Raw genomic sequence first — 25,398 nt, forward strand, 5'->3', positions numbered from 1 at the left:
CGGCTTACCCTCTCGGGGGAATTTGCCTCAGCTTACCCTCTCGGGGGAATTCGCTTTCTTTTTTGGCTACCCTCTCGGGGGAATTTGCCTAGCTTACCCTCTCGGGGGAATTTGCCTAGCTTACCCTCTCGGGGGAATTCGCTATTTGTTTCGGCATACCCTCTCGGGGGAATTTGCCTCAGCTTACCCTCTCGGGGGAATTCGCTTTCTTTTTTGGCTACCCTCTCGGGGGAATTTGCCTAGCTTACCCTCTCGGGGGAATTCGCTTTCTTTTTTTTTGGCTACCCTCTCGGGGGAATTTGCCTAGCTTACCCTCTCGGGTGAATTCGCTATTTGTTTCGACTTACCCTCTCGGGGGAATTTGCCTAGCTTACCCTCTCGGGGGAATTTGCCTAGCTTACCCTCTCGGGGGAATTCGCTTTTTGTTTCGGCTTACCCTCTCGGGGGAATTCGCCTCAGCTTACCCTCTCGGGGGAATTCGCTTTCTTTTTTGGCTACCCTCTCGGGGGAATTTGCCTAGCTTACCCTCTCGGGGGAATTCGCTTTCTTTTTTTTTGGCTACCCTCTCGGGGGAATTTGCCTAGCTTACCCTCTCGGGGGAATTCGCTTTTTGTTTCGGCTTACCCTCTCGGGGGAATTCGCCTCAGCTTACCCTCTCGGGGGAATTCGCTTTCTTTTTTGGCTACCCTCTCGGGGGAATTTGCCTAGCTTACCCTCTCGGGGGAATTCGCTTTCTTTTTTTGGCTACCCTCTCGGGGGAATTTGCCTCGCTTACCCTCTCGGGGGAATTTGCCTAGCTTACCCTCTCGGGGGAATTCGCTATTTGTTTCGGCTTACCCTCTCGGGGGAATTTGCCTAGCTTACCCTCTCGGGGGAATTTGCCTAGCTTACCCTCTCGGGGGAATTCGCTTTTTGTTTCGGCTTACCCTCTCGGGGGAATTCGCCTCAGCTTACCCTCTCGGGGGAATTCGCTTTCTTTTTTGGCTACCCTCTCGGGGGAATTTGCCTAGCTTACCCTCTCGGGGGAATTCGCTTTCTTTTTTTTTTTTTGGCTACCCTCTCGGGGGAATTTGCCTAGCTTACCCTCTCGGGGGAATTCGCGTTTTGTTTCGGCATACCCTCTCGGGGGAATTCGCCTCAGCTTACCCTCTCGGGGGAATTCGCTTTCTTTTTTGGCTACCCTTTCGGGGGAATTTGCCTAGCTTACCCTCTCGGGGGAATTCGCTTTCTTTTTTTGGCTACCCTCTCGGGGGAATTTTCCTAGCTTACCCTCTCGGGGGAATTCGCTATTTGTTTTGGCTTACCCTCTCGGGGGAATTTGCCTTCAGCTTACCCTCTCGGGGGAATTCGCTTTTCATTGTACCTTACTTTGTCATGTAAATACTTTACCTGTTCTCATTGTAGTATACTATGTTGAATTTTTTAATACTTTTTTTTGTTTCATTTACTCTATCATTTATTACGATAATAAAATATTTTATGTAATTTCAGTCACTTCTGATATCCGCATATTTACCAAATCTAAAAAAGTGCCTCACGCCCCTTTAACTAAACGTACCTCTATGTCATGTCAATATTTCTAGATTTCTAAGTGACTTGTATTAAATATCTGCTTAAATGTCTACTAGACATTTTATTTTGCCTAGTAGATATTTGTTAGACATTTAGTTGAAATTTCCGAGTGGGATGCAGAAATCGTATTTATTTCAGCAGAGCGAATAACAAAAAAAAAATGTAAAAACACATCTCAACCAGCAGAAATGGACCATCTCCTCTCCTTCGCAATTGAAACATCTACAATCCGCCCCTGCATATGAAGACATTCAACGCAGCTGCAACTCACATCACAACACAACGACGCGACTCTTTCATTTTCCACCTACATTTGCTCATCCAAAGTCCAAAGTATGCAAACGCCAACTCTTGCCCCTGGGTTGGGCTGCTCCTCGTTCCAAAAACACAATAACAGCGCAGCGGCCACGTCATCAATCAGTGCTCTTCCAGCAAAGAAAACCGAAACCCACACAAGAACCCCCTTGCACCGGACTACGGTTTCCTCGTTCCAGCTGCTTCTGCACATCGTCGGCAACACAGAAAATGCTCTTCCTCAAAACCTTCCTATAGGAGCTTACCTACCGGCTGTGCCATTGTCGTGTCCGGAAGGACACCATGGCCATTCCGATTCAACTGAATCGGCCGGATCTCAGCACTAGCGATGCGCCCTGCGATAATCCAACCTACTCGTTCAAAATACTTTACAAGACTGACGTTTCGTTTCACGTTGATCGTTTATTCCGTTTTCTTTGTTTATCCAGCGGCGCATCACCGCTGCTACTACTATATGCCCTGTTGCTCACTTTATCAGTATGCCTCTCAATCCCTACACGGTGTAGTACTAGATTTGTAGTAATGAGCTGAATTTTAGTATGGTGAGACGGTCAATTCTCCGTTTCTGCAATGAAATGGTGCAAAAAGCGTGGGTATCATGATTTCTTGACTAATTTGATGCTGTTTGAGTAAAACTTTGGATAACTATGTTGTTTATATTGTAAGAAATGGAGAAAACAACAACACTGTTGCCCAAAGTTTTGCTCAAACAGCATCAAATTAGGCAAGGAATCATAATACCCACGCTTTTTGTACCATTTCATTGCAGAAACGGAGAATTGACCTTCTCACCATACAAAAATTCAGCTCATTACTACAAATCTAGTACTTCACCGATCTGTCCTATAGGCTAGTTTTCTGAAAATTTATTTAAAAAATTTCCCATTTTGGTCACTAACCTTTACAGGGCGGCGCCTGAAGCTGAAGACAATCAGAATTTTCAAACCGCAGAAAAGTACACAGGTCGCTAAATTTCGTATCTGATAAAACATTTTTTTTAATGACACATTCTACCGTGACGTTACAACGTTTTGATGCATTCGTAGTCAGATTTTCCACTATAACTCATGAAAACAATTGTAAACCTCAAAATATTTTTTCATATTCGGATTCCTTGTAAAATTTCTGATATATTTGACCTATCGAACATTTAGTTTTCATTATGAAAACGTGTTTTAAATGCGTATTTGTAGCGTGACGTTACAACGCGCTAGAATCCGACCCTCTCTACCGCGCTACCAACTTCTTTAAAAATCTGCTGGGATTTTAATGTTATATTGAAATTTTTTTCTACCATTGAAATTTATTGGTTTGTTCTTCAGTTCAATGAAATAAAAAATATAAATTTCAGATTTGTTTTTGGATGGTAATCGACTTTTACATTTCGTGACGTTACAACGCACGTTCAGTTTCAAACAGGGTTCTGCTTGCGTTGTAACGTCACGAAAATGCACATCATGTTAGAATCAGAATTATCAGCCAAATTTGCCCAAATTTGTGAAAATATTATTGCATTATCTTCACTGCTTCAAGAGGAACTTTATACTATTGAAAATCCGTTTTGTGATAAATGGCTCGGAGGGCTAAGTTATTGCTATCAGCAGTATGAATATTCCTTCATGAAGGTTAATGACACCGGCACCCATCTTCGGCTTAGTACCATCCATATTCTTCTAATTTTATCCCAAAGACCAGACCGCTGAGATCCATTACTTCGCACCTCCAGATATTTAGATTTTCAGCATAGAACTCATCACGCCGTCAAGATAAACATTTCTTAAATAATCTATGCAATGTCATCAATTCAAGTAAAAAATCTTAAAGCGTTGGTGTGCGAGAATTTATTGAACCAAAGGCTTACCAGAGGATCTGCATACCACTTAGGACCCTAAGATCAACTTCTGTGATCTCAGAGACAAATAGACCTAACAGTGATAAAAAAATCTTAATTATTTAAAGAGTTGGTGTCTTTGGCAAAGTTGTTTGATAAGTCAAAGACTTACCATTGGACGTGAGATTTCGCGATGCTAATTAAAAGTTTATAATAGTTTGCAAATGATTAGAATTTCTCAAAAAGTTTCCAACAAGTTCTGAGTAGCAGTCAAAATTTGAAAATGTTTAGGTATTTTTAAAAAGTTACAACTTTTCTTTTCGGAATGAATATAATGTGCATGATTTTTTTCAAAATTTCAACTACCACTAGGCAAATAGAATCTTAAACCAAACGACTTTCAAACTGAAGATCCTTGAAAAGTTAAACAACTCTCTAAGTATTCAGGGTCCTGATATATATGAGTCGGTGATGATTGTGATATCAAAGATAGACGTAACACTGAAATAATTTCCATCCCTGTATATCTCAAGATCCTTATTATTTAGACAGTTGGTGTCTTCGGCAAAGTTGTTTGGCTGGTCAAGAACTTTCAATTGATGGGCCGTATGATTTTAAATCCTTCCATTAGGAGGCGCTAGAGTGCATACACATTTATAGTTTCGTTAACCTGGTAGATCAAGAACTTTCAGTTAAATAGCCGTTCGGTTTTAATTTCTGCCGCACCGTGGCGCAAGTTGCAAATTTTCAATAGCATACTAATTTTATTAATTATCTTGAAAACATTCAACAAGCCGTAATTCTGTAAAAAAAAATTATCAAAAATTTTCAAATTTTGACTGATAGTTTCTCAGCTTATAATCTGTAATTGCTACTAATTTAGACTTGATTGGTTAGCTCTACACGAAGATGGAGCGCTTCAAGTAGAATACATCTTTTTTGACTGTCGTTCTATTAACTCTTAAATCTTGGAACCAAGTAAAAGAAGTTCCAGCTTGTAGAATACTTTTTGAGAAATTATAATCATTTACCAGCTTTTGCAAAATGGAAACTAGCGTCTTCTAGTAGCAAAATCCCGCATCTAATGGTAAATACACACAATCCAAACAATTTTGCCGAAGAAACCATTTTTCTAAGTAATCGCGGTCATGAGATATATGAAGCTTAAAATTTGTAATTTCTCTAGCGCAGCTTTTGGTGGAACTTTAAACCAAACTATCCATCAACTGTAAGTCTTTGACCAACCTATCAGTAGGTCGGCTTCAGAAGCACGTTCTCCTGCATTTGGGAAATTTGTGCCATGACCAACCTAACAACTTTGCTGAAAACACCCACTCTCGAAATTATCAATACTCTGAGATATATGAGATGGTTATTTTGTCAGTGTTTCGTCTGTTTGGTTCTGATATCATAGAAATGATCGGTTTGAGTGGCATTTGATTACAATTTAATTGTTTTACAAGATCGCAGTACAATTACCATTTACACAATTTTTGGAATTTGTATAGAGCGTAGATTTTGGCCAAACATAACTTCCCCCGTCTCTCAAGAGTCTACTTAGTTTATGAACGAGTCCTAATGGTAGGCAATTTATGAATGACACCTTGAAAAGGGCTCATACACAACGAGAATGAAATAGTTTTGAATATAGAACTACCTTTGTCCACTGCAGGAGCCATCCAAGCCAGAGAAATTTGCTCTTTTCCACAGACCTTTTTTTCGTGACGTTACAACACGAACTTCAACCAGGTGAAACTCAGGCGTCAGTGTACCGATTTACTTTTTTGTAGCCTCATTGGAAAGCTATTCTGGAGTACAAAGACCATACAAAATTTCATATTTGAAACTTGTTCCGAATTTGAATAAATTTCATAAAGGTTGCTTTTCCGTGACGATACAACGCTTAAAAAACCTATATTTTGACCAGCCATACCTCAGAGTTGTAAAGTATTACAATTAAAAATCTTTGCATGCTAAAAATCTACATACATTTATCTGTTAATCATGGAAGACTTTTGAAAAATCAGTGCGTTGGTGTTTAAAACACGACAGCTTTGATGAATAGTATGGCTAAATGCCTTAAAATCACGATCACGATTGTTAATCTTAACCATCGTTCAATAAATATTCATTGTTACATTAATATCATGTTGAATTTATTTTTGGACGGCAACAGTAATGTAGAATGTTATAAAAAAGTGAAATATGCCAAATTTCAACTTTCAAAAATGAGTTTTGATGATACGGGGCCCGTAGAATGTGTCTAATTTTCTCTACAATATCATCAAATATACGTTCTTATTTCATCTAGTATGTGAAACTACATGGCTCTGGATCAGTGAGTGTGGTCTGGTTGTTCATCCAATTTAAGCTAATTTTGTTACTGTTATAGTCATTTTGTTTAATGACCATTGGGCGCGCAGTTTATTGATACCCGCTTATTAGGCTTACATTATCACATGTTAAACATCAAATATGTTCATTTTTATTTTGCAGCGCTAGAATATAGACAATGACTGATACACTGTCATGAAAAAATAGTCATATATATCGCATATTTAGCGTGTAATAGTGCCTTGAACTTTTCGCATTTTTTCCTGCCGCACCCTGTAGTGCTGTAGCCGAGGTACTACCTATGGCGGATCGGATATCCCTCCAGCCATCTTCAAGTGTAACTGCGCCAAGCTGCTCTTCCGTTGGTAGGGCCACTTCTAATTGCTGCCCGTAGTCTTGAGCCACTTCTATGTTGCACAGCTGCTCGTTGTTGAGCCACGGCGTTCGACTTCGACGCGTGGTGATAACTGCCGAAAGTTTTGAGTGCATGCATACAGCGTCTAAGTAGTGATCCGAATCTATTTTCGCACTGCGGTATGTGCGGACGTTGGTTATATCCGAGAAGAATTTACCGTCGATTAGAACGTGATCGATTTGGTTTTCTGTTTGTGATGGTCGGGTGATCTCCAGGTGGCTTTGTGGATATCTTTGCGGGGGAAGAAGGTGCTTCGGACTACCATACCACGGGAGGCTGAAAAGCTTACGCATCGCTGGCCGTTATCATTCGATACGGCGTGCAGGATGTTTCGCCCGATTACCGGTCTGTACATTTCCTCCCTTCCTACCTGCGCGTTCATGTCGCCGACAACGATTTTCACGTCACGCGGCGAGCAACCATCGTATGTTTGCTCTAACTGCGCGTAGAACGCTTCTTCTCGTCATCGGGTCTTCCTTCGTGTGGGCAGTGGACGTTGATGATGCTGTAGTTGAAGAAACGGCCCTTAACTCTCAACATGCTCATCCTTGCGTTGATCGGCTGCCACCCGATCACACGTTGTCGCATCTTGCCCAACACTATAAATCCTGTTCCCAGTTCATTGGTGGTGCCACAGCTTTGGTAGAAGGTAGCCGCTCGATGCCCGCTTTTCCACACTTTCTGTCCAGTCCAACAAAGTTCCTGCAACGCCACGATGACGAAGTTGCGGGGATGTAGTTCGTCGTAGATTATCCTGTCACATCCTGCGAAACCTAGTGACTTGCAATTCCATGTTCCAAGTTTCCAATCGTAGTCCTTATTTCGTCGCGTGGGTCTTTGCTGATTGTATCGAGTCGTATTTTCTCCTATGTTATTCGCAATGGGGATTTTTACGGGTGGCTTATTGGGCCTACGCCAACACTCCTGTCTCGCCGGAGGGCCATCGTGCCAGTTTTGTTTAACGTCCCAACCAGCACTAGGACGACCACGCTGATGGGGCTACCACCTTGGATCTAGCTGGGCGTGGTGCAGCGTTTCTTACTCAGCCGCTGGATGCCAGAACAGACGCTGTTTGAGCCTCACCTCCTTGGTGAACAGACACCAGGTTAACACTACCCTTCGTTCATGTTCCTGCCATTTTGGACTCATCAGCGTCCAAACCGTTTCCGGTGGGTATGCGAAATAAATCCCTTTTATGATGGATAAATCCGCCCCTCTTTCAGTGGCTGTCGGATACAACACTGGGCTTTGTTGCAAAACATCGACTTTGTTGACCCAGTCTAGTACACATGCTTTCCTGAGCATCCACCACAGCTAGCCAAATCGTGTATCGGCCCTCATTGCCTTCTAGACCTATGCATATCTCGTCAGTGTTGAATCAACACTGTTGATAGTCAGAGCATCGCCTTATCTCTTTCCCTGTCAAATATGAATTATTTAAAGGCCGTTTCATAATTTAGATCTTATGAAAAACCAAAATTTATTTAGCTGAGTGTGTGATGGTTCCGCATCAAATACCGTGTGCCAAACAGTGTATCATCGTTGATGCATGCTAGTCGTTCGGATCTTCTTCTTCTTTTTCTCTTTATGGCTCTATGTTCTCACTGGAACTTTGCCTGTCTTATCTTCAACTTAGTGTTCTTTTGAGCACTTCCACACTCATTAATTGAAGGGCTTCTAGTGCATGAATTTGTATATTGTGAGGCAGGACAATGACATATTGATACTCTATGACCAGGGAAGTCAAGAAATGTTCCCGACTAGAGCGGGAGTTGAACCCGCCGTATTCGGATTGGCGATACAAAGCATTAACCACAAGGCTAACTGAAAATTGGAGTCGTTCGGTTATAAATATCTATTTTAGGCCTGGTAATGAATCACATGAAGTACTGAGATATTGCTAGTACCATGAATGGAAACATTCACTTGCAAGTTAAATTTTCCATACACTGTTTTTTGAAAGCATGCTGCTGAGCTGAGAAGTGATTGTAACGCTCTATGATACTGAAAATATTTGGGAACTACCAAAACCAATATATTCAAGAAAATTGGAAAACAACATGAAAAGAATAAAATCTTTTGTGATCAGAAAACATGTGACGGACCAAACCAAACCGTGTTATTAAGGAAAATTAATATCGCAACTCAATAGATCAGAAAAATGATCGCACTGATAAGGTACCCGCAATAATATGGTGAGGAAAAATTAAAAATAAAATGAGGAAAAAAGTATAAAGTAAAAATAAAATGAAACTACGCATTATACCACAAACTAAATGCTCATCGGCTATCGATTTGTCGTTCCAATGAGTTTGATACATATGTGATGCTCGAGATGATCAAGTTTTGAATAGACTATAAGTAGTTTTTTGAGTTACCAAGTAAATAATATTATATTTTATTAAAGACATTTTACATTTTACAAGATGAGTTGGCATTCGTGTCCAACAAAGTAATTGAAATTATTATAATCAAAAGTGTCTTCAAGATATCTTACCATTATCGTCTTGAAAATATGTTTCAAGACAGAAAATTCTGATCGCATTTAAAACATAGTATTCGTTGAAATTATATTAAGATTGAACACCACTAAGCTTCTTTGGTTCTATATTTTAAACCGTTGTTGATATCACAACCTCCAAGAATGTACCCAAGGCTCCATTAGCGAAAACCTGTCTGATATTTATACATATAGGCATATTTGTGAGGATGAGAACTGATATTTTGTCTTGCAGGCTTGGGTTTGCCTTTTCTTTTAGCCGGTGGTGGTCAATCCTACAGTAGGTAATCATTATGCTACGTCATCGTGGTTCCCCGCGAGGAAAAATGGAAGTTGAATGAACGGGACCAATTCAGACAATCTCTTCTGCCGGCAGATTGGTTTGACAACAAGTTTTTTTTTCTTTCTTCGGTGAAAGGGTATAAAAAGAAGTTATATGGGTGGCTGAAGCAGAGCCTTAGTGCCATTAGTAATCTTACGCTTCCAAAATCATCCTATTCGAAAGCAAAGCGATTACTGTGCTGATATATTCCGTTCTTTATGCTTTTATAACTTCTTACTTCTAACAATAAATAGAAAAATAAGAAGTTTTATAGCATTTATCATATAATCTCTTCGAAATCTTGGTAAATTTTTATTGAAACTGTATGTGCATGTGATGTGATTTACAAAACTGCAGATAATTTTTGATAAGAAAAAATGCATCTCTAATGTCTTGATATGTTGTGTAGAAATGTATCAACTTTTAACTGATGCAAAAATTTTGAAAATCGATGGTTGCGAACATGGTGAAATTTTAGTATAAAAATTCAAAATGGTGGCCAAAATCAATATGGCCGACCCAACTTTTCATATCTTTAAATATTCGAGCAGAGGAAAAAAGTTCAATAATAGCATATTTTGATACGGAGATCATAAAGTGATATTTGTTTGTTTGAGATAATGCCTCAAATTTCATCCTGGAACATCGTCATCAAAGCACATTTAGCTTTTTATAAGATCTAATTAATAGCAATTGTCAGTACTTGACCTCTACCCGGGTATGTAGTAGCTCTAGCTTTCCTCTTTTTAACAACTTTTTATTTTGAGGGAGTTTTAGAAATCTGCTACGCCTAAACCGTAAAGTAAACCAGAAATACCTCTAACAATACTGGTATTAAGGAGGTTCGTAGCTCGAACAAATCCCCTAAAAGTTTAGGAGCTTTTCCTCTCACGGTACGGTTATTCCGGTATCGTCCTGGACCGTGTCGATTGCCGCCAAGGAGGGAGGACACTTCCCCGGATCTTCGGAAAAACCTAATGTCTTTTCCTGTAGTAATGATTCTCTGGCTTCGGAATATTATAACTATAGAACCGATTGAGTGGGCACTGGGATGACGAAAGATTATACTTACCGAGACACCATAGGTAATATTCCTAGGCCCTAGATTTTGACTGATTTCATATTTGATGAAAACTTTGGACTTATTGCAGTTACATAATACAGTTTTATGTCGAATGTACCCCAAGTCTGATGCCCAAAGATTGATGAAAGTAAAAAGAGTGTTTGATGGCCTTGTGCCTTTAATTTTGGAGACGGCGGGTTCGATTCCCGTCCCGGTCGGGAAATTTTATCGACTCCCTGAGTATAGTGTATCATTGTACTTGCCTCACAATATATACCTACAAGTTCATGCAATGGCAGGCAAAGAAAGCCCTTCAATTAATAACTGAGGAAGTGCTCAAAGAACACTAAGTTGAAGTGAGGCAGGCCAAGTCCCAGTGAGGACATAGAGCCATAAAAAAGAAGAAGAAGAAGAAGAATATTATTTTATCAATTGAAATGGAAAGGCAAATTTATTATTTTTAAGGTGTGAATCCAAATAGCAGAATTTTCAAGCTCTCAGTACGGACAAGCCTGCTTGTAGATACAAAGGCTTAATATTCCATGGAGTTCTTGGAAGATCTGTACCATCCATACAGTTCAACACAATACTCCATTTACTTGTTATAAGGGTCATTGATCTGTGGCGTATAGAGTAATCAATCGAAGAACACTAGTTTTGCTCTGTACCTACATTCCATGAAGTTTTGGGACATCTAGAACATCCGTAGAACTCAAAATAGTAAAACTGTTGTGAGAATCTTCAAAACATATCAAAATATATCAAAATAACATCTATAGATCACAATTACTGTACGTGTATATCGATCGATACAACTTATATACACTCCCGATCAAAAGTTTGGGGTCACTCCCTCAAAACCTGTCATTTTTTAGGCCCATATCTCCGCCAATTTGCGTCCGATTTCAAAACCCTAGGTTTCATTCAAAAGATAATAAGTCAAACAAACTTTGAACATGATTTAAAAGAAACTTTCCAGCGACACTGCCGTAAGTTTATATTAATTTTTTTGGAAAATTTGGCAACTTTGGGTTAAGTTTACATACATTTTTATGTATTAAAAAAGTTTCTTTTAAATCATGTTCAAAGTTTCTTTGACTTATTATCTTTTGAATGAAACCAAGGGTTTTAAAATCGGACGCAAATTGGCGGAGATATGGGTCTAAAAAAATGACATGTTTTTGAGGGGGTGACCCCAAACTTTTGATCGGGAGTGTAGATATAGTAGGACTGAATTTCAAGAAGTTTGGAGACATTAGAAGTATTCATAACGTCTCAAGGACTGTATCCGATACGTTTCGTCTTCGACTCATCAGTACAGAGCAGTGCCACTTGCACCGCTAAGTAGACGTAATGTCTTTTAGAGCTTGTACTCTTTTAGTACTTTCTTCGCTCAAGTAAACGACTGCGGGACAATGCGCTATGACGTTCTTCTTCTTCTTCTTCTTATTTCTGGCGAGCCGACACCGTTCGGCATCAGCTCTAGTTTAACGTCCGCCTATTTCTGGTACTAAGCCTAAACACGGACGGTCAGGGAGACATCCACACACACCTGACACCCTACATATCGAACCCATCAACACATGGGCCGGGACCTACGGCTTTACTTCCTATCCGAGGGAAGGCGTGATCAGATATTTTTGTCTCAGAAATACCGACGGCGTCGACTAGGATTGAACCTAGACCGACTGGGGTGAGAGGCAACCACGCTTACCACTACACCACCGACGCCGCTAAATGACGTTCTGATCACGGCATAAATATCACAAGGCAGGCTAGTAACCTATGTAAACATCATTTTTGGATGTAAACATGTGACGTCGTTCTTATCGTTTTACGTTGATCAAATTGGTGAGGAGTACTAGATCATTGAGGAAACGCCTATGAACGATTTTAACTACGTCATCAAAAAACTGTAAGATTTCCGGAAGATATCACCTTCTAAAAATTGTACACCGCACAGAAAAAAATATTCATGTAAAATTCAGCGAAAAATCATGCACATAAAGGGAATGCTAGAGTTAGTGCATATTTACATGAGATATCATGCAAAATTAGGTTACGTTCGTGTAAATTTCCGCTAATAGTCGTGTAACCGGTTGGCGTCCATGACGGTTTACGCGATGGTTGGCGGAAATTTACACGATGGTAATGTAATTTTACCTTACATCTCATGTAAAAGTGCACTTACTCTGGCATTCCCTTTATGAGCATGATTTTTCGCTGAATTTTACATGAATATTTTTTTCTGTGCGTGGTTCTGATAAGATTTTCCATTAGAATAACCGGCCACAGAAATCCAATGTCGCGACTGTTCGTGTGACTAACATCTAGTTTGCCTCGCCCTTACAGCGTCAGTAGCGGTACTATAAGTGTCAAATAAATTTTGTTTACCAAAACAAAAGGTCCTCTACAAGCTGGGCACTTAAACATAATTAATTATTACAAATAAAGTTATTAAAATGAATCAATAAGAAAACTGAGTACAGCGCCATTGGCGTTCTAGTGTATTTCTATTGATTTTCCTATTCACTACATCGTGGTAGGCCGCAAAGCCGCCTCAAGTTTCGATCTTGTTGTGATCTCATCAGAACGACGTAGCGCATTGTCGCGCAGTCGTTTACTTGAGCGAAGAAAGTACTAAGAGAGTACAAGCTCTAAAAGACATTACGTCTACTTAGTGGTGCAAGTGGCACTGCTCTGTACTGATGAGCCGAAGACGAAAGCTCATTAAGGTCTCAATATATAAAAAAAAAACAAATTCCCAAATCACCAATTTCTGTTTCTGAAAATATTCGTTCTATATTTTGGCACTGCCTCTTCTATATTATATCATTCCGGGCCGTATATCTGCGGTTTAATCTTCGGAAACCTGTATTTCGCATTTTTATGTGATCACCTCTTCACTGGGTTTCGGGAATGAGCCCTGCCTTAACGTATCGGACCATCGCCGTTCCGGCCTCTGATGATATGTTGTAAATATGTAGGCAACGAGAATCGCCGAAAAAAAAAAACAAGAATATCTACACCACTACGTCATCCTCGTGGTTGTTGTTCTTTTAGCCGTTGATGTTGAAAACAGCAAAACAGAATGAGCAGATTGAGGCAATAATAATGCTGTTTGCTCTTGATACTTACATACCTCGACGCTCTGGCTCTGTTGGCCTCTGGCTCTTAAGAGTCTTCCTCCTCCGGCGACACCACGCCAGACGGGTTAGGCCGGAGATATGTGTTTTGCTCTGCGTCCGTCGTCGTCGTCTCGGGTCTTTAATTAAGGTAACGCTTCTTTTCGTTTTTCGTGGTTTTGATTTTGGTCCTGTATAAAAGAGTGTGTCGCGCTTCGGGTTCCACTTAGTTGATCAGTTCGGTAGATTGCGTTCAGAGGTTTTAAACGGTTTTCGCGTGAACAAGTTTTTTTTTAATTTTATCATCTTCAAAATGGCTAAGTTTGTGGTATGTTATTTTTAATTGATACGAAGTTTAGTTTTAATATTGTGTGATGCTAGAATAGTTTAATTTGAATTGTCACCTGCGGATTTTACCGGATATCACAAGTGATCTGAATGTTTGTGAATGTTAAACAACAACGGTTTTTTATACCTTTTCTAAACTATAATAAAATTTGAATTTGATTAGAATTTTGTATCTGACTCAAAATACCTGCTCACTTTTCTTTTTCAAAAGTATTAGCTTCACAAAAGCTAAGCATGTTGGATACAATGGCGTCTATTTTCATGTTGAAAGCAGTTTTATAGACGGCTAGTGAGAAACGTGGTTTGTTTCAGTTAGATATGATGCAAGTGAATCATCAAAGATGATATGACAGAAGAATATGTGTTTTGATGTAAATTCATGTTGGGAAATCAAAGTGCAAATACTCAATGTAGTTTTGGAATCTGTTAGAAATTCTGTTTCCTCAGACTGATTATTTGTTCTGCGAGGCTTTCATTACAGCAACGAACTAGCATTACGGGATCGTGTGCTCGTATTTTAATATTTTTTCAACTGAAGGACGCATAGCCAGTCATCAGCATCATTGGAATCTGGCTAGAAATTTCAAAGCGATAAAATTCAGTCACCAAAGCTCATATTTGTATGAAAATGTATCATCCGATATGCTCAATCGTGGTGAGTGTGATGATACTTTTTCTGCTGCGTGACTGCAGAATTGCCCGTCACCTGAATGTTAGCTGGGGTTCCACGATTAATCAGAAATCCAGTATGAGCTCTTCAATAATTTGTTTTCAATGATCAGTTATTGAAGGCAACAAGGCTTTTAAGAAACTTGATCGAAATTGCAAAAGATAATGGGGATTTATAGAAGGCAATACTCAAGAGAAGATCATTAAAAAAAATACAGTGAATCGGGTTTTTTTTTTCAACTTTCCACTCAAGGCTGGTGATTTGAAATTGAATTTGTTTCATTTATAAGTAAAATTGCACACTTTACACATTTTATTTTCTGTAATAAATGCATCGATTGAGCTAGGATTTGTACTGTAACTCACTGTCATTTTTTATTTTATTTGTACGCTGAAAACCATTTTTCCAAAGTTTTGTTTTTAATTTTGCAAAAGTTTATGAAAATTGTCATATATATTCGCTAATAAAACTACTAAATCATCAATTTAAAAAAAACTGTTTTCAGATTATTGAAAAATATTATATTCAGCTTTTAATCCAAATCTATAGATTGAAAATTAATTTACTAAAATGCCAAATATTTGAATTTCTGTAAATTTCTATTTTTTAAATTCTTTTAACACTTTTTCATGGTTTACTTTATGACATTTAACTCCTAGAGTAGTGAATATATTCCAGACTAGAAGATTCTAACAAAAATACAACATTATTATAACAAACCCTGATATTTATAACTCATTGTGATATAATCAAGTTTTAATATCGTTGGGGTTTAAAAGTATTATATCTCAATTATATCATATTATGTTATAAATGTTGTTTAATAACTCATTGTGAAGTTATATAGTTTCAATTATTAGACATTCTGAAAATCATTTCATACAATTGTATCAAAATAGGAACTATTTTTCTTGAAGCTAAGACTTATATCATATTTTGTTATAATATTGATCAGATCATAACAAAATAGGCTATTATTTTGATTAGACTTTTGTTACAATTTTAGTTATTTTAACATCATCCTGCACCTAGTTTATAACATAGGGTGGGGCGGGGCAAGATGGGTCGCATAAGGATGGATCACCATAACTTTATAAATACAAATCGTATTGGTTTGTATTCGTCCGCTACTCTTTAATACACTAGTTAGCTATGCTAAAAGTCGATAAAAAGTTCATTAAATACAAAATATGATGTTCAACGAGCAGTTTTAAAAAGTGATCGATTTTGCACCGTGAAAAAAGTGCGGGGCAGGATGGGTCACTTTTTAAGTAATTCACATCTTCTCAACGAAAAACGTCAAAATATAAGATTTGTTCCGCATTCATATATGCTCCATATCCATACTGAATAAACAAGAGCTACTAGTAAACATTTTATAGATTTATTTGGAATATAAAAAACTTTACGATTTGAGTGGTCCTAAGGCGTCTTGAAAATCGATGTTTTCACTAAAAAAATATCATAATTTTATGTTATAATTTTGAGTGTTCATTCCGCTTGATTGAAGTCATTTATGAGATAGTCTTGTAATAAAAAATAAATAACTTTTGAATGCTCCAAAAATACGTTCAAAATTGAAGGTGACCCATCTTGCCCCGCGGCCGTTTATATGGAGATTATATGGAATGTATCGCATAAGAAAAATGGCTAAAAGCCATTTTATTTATTTTTTTCCAATGAGAGTGAATAATTTTTCAATCAATGCCCCAAACTTTTGTATATTCATGATGGTCATCTAACAAAATTATTAATCTAAACAAAACATGAGTAATGCGCCCAAAAATGGCACTGACCCATCTTGCCCCGTGACCCATCTTGCCCCGCCCCACCCTAATAAGTTATAGAAAATTTTTATAATATCATGTAATGGTGATAATGCTGGCAAATAAAACAAATTAACTTCAGTTATAGGAAAAAAAATCAACCATCCTGTAAACGTTTATCTACAGAGGAGAGGAGTAAACGTTTATCTACAGTGCAACCATTTTCGGTTCCTGTCCTCATTTGCCTGGCAGTTTCGATTTACTTTCTGCATCTTTGCAAGGTTTATCATCAGGAGAAATTTGTTTGGGTTGCCTTTCGCGTTTTGCTGGCGTTGTAGATGTTGGTTTCGGATCTCTTTTACAAAATTCGTCGGGCGAAACGCTGTTTCCTGGTGATACCTTCAGTTTCTTTTTCGACGGATACCCGACGACGTCATCGCGATGCGTTTTCAAAAACTACTTGAATGAAACTCCAATCAAATCGACTTTAACGTGTACGGCAGGTAACTGGCTAAGGAGCTTATGTGAGTTCCAACGAACAATGCTGCACTTCCTGAAGCCCGAAACTAGGATACGCTGGGTTTCCGGAGCCAGTACTGCTAGAAGATCGCTTATAAGGCTTCTCAGTCTGTATTTAGGGATTGTTGCATTTTTTTAACCTTCCCGAGAGACACGCCAGCGTCCCAGAATCTTTCGCCACTCACGCTGCATTGGCCCGAAGTACGCAACGTCCAACTGTTAGGTCAGATGTGTGTAGGCGGCAGGCAGATGAATCGTATATTTCTTTGCCGGCATATCTCGATAACCGTTGGATTCAAATGAGAGGACAGGTTGTCTCAAATCAGTGCAATTGGTCCAGACAAATGTTTTGTTGCTGGCAAGAAAGGCGTTTTGAACCAATCTTCAATAATCTTTTCGTCAAACCAGCCACTACACGAGTCTCGAAGCATTTTACTATTTTGACAAGAAGTTGTAATTGTTTTTTTTATAAAGGGACAATGCCATAGGCGCCAACTTAGCGGCGGAGGGGCATTCATAGGTTTGCCCCCCCCCCCCCCCCCCCCCAATATTTGACGATTTTTTAATTTTCTCATACAAAATATCCGAAAAAACAGGGTTTGCCCCCTAATAATTTGGCCAACTTGGCGCGTCTGAACAATGCACAATATCGGTGTATAGTGTATAATAAAAACGTCATACATATTTTGTATTTTAGTTCCAGTAGTTTAGTTCAAGTATTTTGTTTCAAAAAACTGATAACTTTGTACAATTTGTACGATAATAGAAAAAACAACTCGAAAGAGTTTTTTAGACATCTCCATCAAATTAAATTGTTGTTAAAAATAGGGAAGATGATACTGTCATTAACAGTTATAAAATGATAGGTCGGCCATATTGAATACCGCTATCGTCTTAAAGTTTCAGAGAAAACCTTTTTTTTTACAATGTTTGCAACTATCGATTTTTTAAATTATTGCACTAACCAAAAGCTGAGAAATTCTTTGACAACATATCAAAAAATAGAGATTCCTTTTTCTCCTATCAAAATCTATCTGCAGTTTTGTAAATTATGGTTGTGTAGCGTTTTGAACCTTGTAAACATTTAAAAATAACGCTGCATTTTTTCGCAAAAGTGACACGATTTTCAAAACTGAAGATAACTTTTGCTAGCAGAAAAATATCTCTTTTTTTTGACGCATTACGTCTAGGTCAGTAAAATAAATTGCCGAGAATACAACAGTTGAGAGCTCGGCAAAAATGTCGGTAAAAGTTCAGATTGCCGACTGGGCTGTAAACTATGAGAAAACTCAGGTGACAAACTTTAACGAACAGTTCGGCAATGCATTACCGGAAATTTAGGCATGCGTGATTACCGAAGTTCAGTAAATAGTTATTTTAATTCCTGATGATTAGTAAGATGAAAAATAATTTAAAAAAAATTCTAATTAGGAAACAAATTTTTATTCACAAGGAAAACACCCTGAATAGGGTCTTAACACTTTCAATAGTAAGAATACTGGTATTCGTATAATTCATGGACCGTCCCGGAGGCAAACGAAACAGCACACTAATTACAGAAATCCAGTATGTAGTACATTCCAAAATGAGCTGACCTGAAAAGAAAATAAAATATGGCACACACATTAATGGACACCCCAACTAACATTTTTGCTGTATAAGAGCTTAAACGAGCTTTCTTTCAAAAGCGTTTGCTCCATAAGCTTTTATACAGCAACTTTTGTTAGTAGGGACATGCATGAGCATAGAAATATTGATTAAAATAGATCATTTAAATAACTTACAGGAATGAAATTGAAACGAAAAAACTGCCTTCCTTCCTTTTTTTCGAAGATGCCACCTAATTTCTGGGAACGCGTGTTTTTTTTTTGCTAATCACTTAACCTAATTAACAGCTCTATTGTCCACTAGGGCACTACGTGAGCGATTTCAATAGAGGTAATCACGCTCAAATGTATGCGTGCCTTTTTTGTAGATGTAGTTGTGAAACTACGAGGAAAATATTTGCACTCTTGCCCCGGACGTTCGTTTTATCATTATTTACCCGTTTTACCCAATTCGATTGGGTAATATTTGCATATGCAATCTGAATAGCCTTTCAATCGGCGTGCACTTTTGTGTGAGAAAAAACTTGCGCTAGTGTTCGTGTGTTGAAATGTCACTTATCTCTATTGACAGCTGTACCTACAGATTGTACAGCGCCTAGATGTATTCTATTATACTTTATCGAACTGGTTGCCTTTCTGCTGCTTATCTTTTCTACTCTATACATGGTAGAATGATGAGCACTAGGATGATAGGTGGCCATTGTTCCTTTCCAACCCGATTGGGGGTCCATTATGAGTAGCAATTCGCCGATCTCCAGGTATCCGGGTCCGTTTGAGCCATGGGGCTCGGAAGAGGGTAAGTGTCAGCCACTCTCGGTGAAGAGCAACTGACGAAAAATTGCAAGTGCCGGGGCTGGGAATCAAACCCATGACCATCCGCATATGAAGCGAACGTGTGACACACTACGCCACGGGCCCCGGCCAAAAACTATGTCTTATGCCATTCAAATTGTTCAAAAACACCACGTTAACCTGCTGTTTCATCTTGTTTAATTTTTTTTAACGAAATTTTTAAGCCCTTGGCTAGTTCAGGCTTTACTTCTCTTCCGAAGGAAGAACATTTTATCACACCAGGTCCGTTACACCATCTTGCTCGACCATTTCTTCTTACCCCGGTGTACATTAAAGCTAAATAATTGATTTTAGATTTTTTTCATAGTTTTCATAAAAGACCATCTGAAACAATCGTGGATGTCCTGAAACAAAAAAAAATACATGAGCTGAAAAATTATTAACTATCGGGATGTGTTCGTAAACGAAATTTCCTAGATTTCCTTTGGCATAGAGTATGTTTGTGCTCATAGAACACCAAGCTGAAAAGCAGGCTATGTCCCAGAGTTGGAAAGTTACGGTAAAAAGAAGACCACATTCACATTGTTAAAAGAACCAGCCTGGTCACATTCCGGTTATTATTTACTGTACAGGTTAAAAAAAATGCGGTGAAAATTCCACCATTTTAAAAATAAAAATAATAATTTCACGGTTTTATCACGGATGGGTCTCCAGTTAGTCTAGTGGTTAAGGCTATGGATCGCCAATCCGGAGACGGCGGGTTCGATTCCCGTTCCGGTCGGGAAACTTTTCTCGACTTCCTGGGCATAGTGTATCATTGTACATGCCACACAATGTACAAATTCATGCAATGGCAGGCAAAGAACGCCCTTCAATTAATAACTGTGGAAGTGCTCTGAGAACACTAAGTTGAAGAGAGGCCGGCCAAGTTGCAATGCGAACGTCGAGCCATAAAGAAGAGAAGAGATCACGGATGGCTAGATAGCATAGCATAGCATAGCATGAAGACTTGCACAAATCGTGGGTGGAGTTGCACAGATAAGTATATCCATTGCCATTGTAGATTTTGCTACTATCTACAATATCATAGACCACTCATCTCTACACACCTGGCCAAGTCCTTGCAAGCATTTTTATGTTAAGAGGCGATTTCTTCACCCCGCCTATGCATTAAATCTGGATTAACTGTATTGGTAAACCAGGTTTACGAGTTAAGCGGAAAAGAAGAAAAAGGCCCTAAGTCCCATCATCAACTTAGAAAGCGTCCAGAACTGAAACGGCTTCCGATAGATGATAGGAAAGTAAAAGAGCGAAAAGATATTCCAAACATATATGATAATAATGCAGTGTACAAAGAATAAATCAGAAAGATCTCACCAAGTTCCATCTTGTCTTGTCGTATCCTCTTCTTGATTTCTGTTCATTCTGTGCTAAACACTCGTCGCATGGGATCTTCACAATCCGGTCGCCCCCGAAATGTTATACTGGTTCCGTTTCCGTTATCCGTAGAGTATGGGGCAGATATTTCCTTGAGACTTTCTTCAGTATTGCCCGCGGTCACATCCAACAACCTCCTCTTAATCCAAGGAACTTCCCGTTTTCCTTCTGCGACCAAGTCTCACCATCCAAAAGAATGAAATTCTCGAACCACCATCGTAATTCGGCGCTCTAAATACTTTGTTGATATCCATTAAGGTGTTATGATGCATCACTAAACTTTCAAACGAATCATTGACTTTTTCCTTTTCAATGATTGTTTGCCACACGTTTTTGAAGTGATAAAAAAAACTGTCAATTCTGTTGCCACGCAGCAGAAAAAGTATCATCGTAATCACTGCGAGTGAGCATATAGGATGATACATTTTCAAACGAATTCTCGTTTTGGTGGCAAAGAATTATCACTTTTAAATTTCGAGCCACATATCCAACATGGCTGCAGATGCTGATGATGCCGTAAAAAGCCTTAACTATCCCGAAATTTTGACAAAGATCTAGACAAAACACAGCGCGAGAAAATTTAAATATCTGTTTTCGCGCGCGGCACACTACGATGAAGAGATCACGGATGGCCAGATGGTCAAAAAAATACATTTTGTAATGAAATCTTTCAAAAATATCAATTTGTCGTAATATTTTTTCAACTTCAGCTTTTTTTTCAATATTTTTGTATTTTACTATGAACCACTAGGCAAGGCATCTTCGAAGAGAATTGGTTTTTAGAATATTGCGTTAAATATTGACCGCAAAACTTTTTCCGTGCTAATAAAATGACTAGTTTTTGAACATTTTTCATCGAAGTTTACAAAAAAAACTACATTTTGAATTTCAACCATGAAAGTTTTATTTTAATATACGAAATATCTTGTATGGGAGCTGAGATAAGGTTACCATGTCATTAGTAATCTTCTCCCATGCTCCTAAATTCATCCTATTTAGAAACAAAGCGATTTCGATTTATTTTAAAAACTTTCAGATTACGAATAGAAAGTGCAGAACCGTCCAAAGCTTGGTAAATCTATTTTCTAGCTGTAGCAAAGCTTCAGTCAAAATAGTACATCAATGAGTGTCAAAGTCAAGAGGCACAATCTTCAAATTGAAGATTTATTGAAGATATAAATATGAAACTCGGAAATGCTTAATTTACATTGTTTTTCTATATTTTGGTTTTATAGGCGCTAACTTGTGACGTAGTTGGGAGATGAAGCTCTTCCGAATTGCACAAATTGGCACTTTTTCAGCCTAGCCCGAGCAGAAGGGAATACCAACAGCAACAGCATAATAAAATGTGTTAATTTGGAAAAATAACTGAGTAACGCAAAGAGTTACTACAATATGGATACAAAATGAGTTACAATATCAGAATCAGATCAAAGATTGAACTAAGTTCGAGCCATTTCAAAGGAAAAAAAATGAATTTCTGTTGGTTGGAAAGGTTGGTTGGTTGAAGGTATGATATTTCCCATACAAGTCACCTTTCAAAAGTTGCATGCAAGTTTTCATACTATCATAAAATGCTTACATCTATCAAATTTGATTAGGTAAAACGAAATACTTTGCATGACTCGTTAATTTAGATGCTAATGGACCACTTAACCTTTTGATTGCTTAAAAAATTATTTCCATGCCTAATGGCTTGCAGTCAAAAAAGCCCAAAATCGCATATTTTGCCCTATAAATTGAGGTATAGCTCAACATTGTGACGTGTTGGAGCAAATCTGAGCCCGGATTCAGATTCAGCGGCCCAAAATCCTTCGGAGACACATAAGTTTGCTCTTAAGACAAAAAAATGTTGCGCTGTGTAATAACAGAACTTGTTCCACAACAAAACATCTTATTAAAATGTTATTTAAAGATAATATACCTGTTGGCGCGAGTTTCTTCTGGATCAATGAAACACATATCGAGAGCAGCGTTTGATAACGGCAGCTTCAATGCTATATTTAAAAGAATTCATTTTAATTATTTACATGGTTTTACTTAAAATTAACTTACATGATAGTTTCTTAATCACTAACGAACTCTTCCACTCAACGCTCAACTTAACACTAAATCTCCTTACAAATCTAATATGTACATTCACATTCAACTAATTCCTATTGGATAGGACAGTTGCCAGTTTCACCCAAATACATGCGATACCGTCGCAACATTCTCCCCTCCGTGACAACTGGTAACTAACTATCTCATCACTTTTTGAATCTATATACATTTTAATTGTTGGAAATAAAGTTTTCAAATAATACCTTTCTGTGCCACTGTGCACTGTAATGGGCAAAGCAGCCCCGCCGGGGTCGAAAGCAACACATCTAGAAACAGCGTTGCGACCAACACTGACGACGACGGGGGCTTTCTTTACTGCACTTTCCGATTGGACCATATTCACCGTCGATTGTTTCGCTTCTATCTCTTTTGCATCAGTAGATAGGCGCACACTGTGTGCTGTTTGATTCTTACTAGAACGGTTCGTCGTCGTCGTCGTCGTCGTCGATACGAATGGGCCCGTGTGCGGGGTGCCTTTATTCTCATCGCAGCCGACTGAAAGCGGCTTGGTTAGTTGCGTTTGCGGACCAACGAAATGTGGTTGGGATGTCGTTTTGATTGGACTGGAGCAGGCAAACTGTAATTGGGTTTTGTCGTTGCACGAATCGGACCTTACTATTGTCGATTGTACTCGGACACCTTTCCCACTATTTTTGCACATTAGTGCCTCTTTTTTCACCGTGTACTCCAATTCAATTTTCTCCATCGCTTTGGAGAACTTTTCATCCATCTCCGCAAGCTCGCGCTCGAATTCCAGTGCCATGCGCCGTTCTTCATCCTCGCACTGTTTGCGCCAAAGTGCTTTCCTTCCTTCCAACTCTTCGAGTTGCTGTTTCAGGATATCCAGTCGGGTCGCCATACCGACCTCTTTGTTTTGATGAGTTATCATCATTGAAGTTTGTTGGCGCGAGTTTCTTCTGGATCAATGAAACACATATCGAGAGCAACGTTTGATAACGGCAGCTTCAATGCTATATTTAAAAGAATTCATTTTAATTATTTACATGGTTTTACTTAAAATTAACTTACATGATAGTTTCTTAATCACTAACGAACTCTTCCACTCAACGCTCAACTTAACACTAAATCTCCTTACAAATCTAATATGTACATTCACATTCAACTAATTCCTATTGGATAGGACAGTTGCCAGTTTCACCCAAATACATGCGATACCGTCGCAACAATACCAATAGCAGGATCATAACAAAATAAGGTTGCCCAACAAAACCTGTTATGGAAAAGTTATGCCTCACTTTTAAAAAATGAGGAACTTACACATGACGTAAACCATCAACGTCAACTATCAACGTAAAGATTTCATGACTGAATGACAAATTTGACTGAATTTTACATCCATCATGTAAGTTCGAGTTGATTGCACAAGATGTCAACAAACCTATCTGACCAGGTAGATAGAAACAGTTTTACATTTACCGCTTTCCCTACAACTCGGTATATGATCGAGAGGTATGGGTCGATTCAAATATGACGTCCATCATTTTTCCGGATTTTTAGACCCCCCCTCCCCCCACTGTCACGCTTTTTTGTATACCTTATACATGGCGTGTCACGCTTTCTCAGACCCCCCTCCCCCCTAAATGATGGATGTCATATTTGAACGACCCCTATAGTCCGTGCCTCTCAATCAGCGGACCAATGTTCCAATCCAGTTCATTATTTTACTTTCATATATTTCATCTGTCGATTCGATTGTAGCGACTTTATTTGTTGTGATAGAAGACGTAAATTTGTGTCAAACGGGCCGCTCCTTTTATGTGCAAGGGCTGAAAGTCTCTTAAATAAAAACAAGTCAATCAATCAAATGCATCCAAGAGAACTTAAATTTACATGATTTTTTTTCTAAGAGTGCTCAATAAGTTTTTTTTTTATCTGTTTTAACGAGATTTTTAGCCCTTGGCTAGTTCATTTCGGGACCCACGCTTTACTTCCCCTTCCGAAGGAAGAACTCACATTTTGCGAGTTTGCCGGGAGTGGGATTCGATCCCAGGTCCTCGGCGTGATAGTCAAGTGTTCTAACCATCACACCAGGTCCGCTCCACAAGCTCAATAAGTTAATAATAATAATAAACCAAGATATAAAAACAGGTTTTGTGATTCAGTTGTTATTATTTTGATATTCTCCTCTGCTCGGGAGTACATTATCTTTAGAATAAGCTCAGTGTTAAAAGCTTAATGGCTAAATATTCCATTAGTTATTATAGAAAGAATTAAAATCCATCCATTATACCCTACTAACCACGTAACAATAACATTTTTTCCAGATCGCCCTGGTCCTGTCGGTTCTGATCGTTGCCGTGGCTGCCGGTAAGCCCGACTACTCGAAGCAACACCACCCTCAGCCCCACCATCAGCCCCAGGTGCACCACCAGCCGCAGGGACACCATCAGCAGCCGCAGGTCCATAAGCAGCAGCCTCACCACCAACCACAGGGTCACCATCAGCCACAGGTACAGCACGGACACCAGCAGCAAGGCCATGGCTTCGGTTCCAGCCACGGACAACAGCACGGTGGATTCCATGGTCAGAAGAAACACCATTGATCAGTGGTTAGAGTTTAATGTTTGAGTAATAAAAAAAAATAGTACTTACCTAATTGAAACTATACGTACATTCATTTCCTTCACATCTCATTCAGATTAGATTACGCAAGTCGTA

General features: G+C 38.8%; 1 protein-coding gene across 1 annotated transcript; it reads left to right on the forward strand.

Moving 5' to 3' along the window:
- The first annotated feature begins 13,648 nt into the window (after positions 1–13,648).
- Positions 13,649–25,342, forward strand: LOC109430651 (G-box-binding factor-like). The gene is made up of 2 exons (XM_029878572.2): positions 13,649–13,805; positions 25,005–25,342. Exons 1-2 carry the CDS (start codon positions 13,791–13,793, stop codon positions 25,281–25,283), a joined length of 294 nt encoding a protein of 97 aa, XP_029734432.1. The 5' UTR covers positions 13,649–13,790; the 3' UTR covers positions 25,284–25,342.
- Positions 25,343–25,398: the final 56 nt, after the last annotated feature.

The sequence above is a fragment of the Aedes albopictus genome, chromosome 2 (assembly GCF_035046485.1).
Source record: "Aedes albopictus strain Foshan chromosome 2, AalbF5, whole genome shotgun sequence".
In the NCBI taxonomy this organism is placed as follows: domain Eukaryota; kingdom Metazoa; phylum Arthropoda; class Insecta; order Diptera; family Culicidae; genus Aedes; species Aedes albopictus.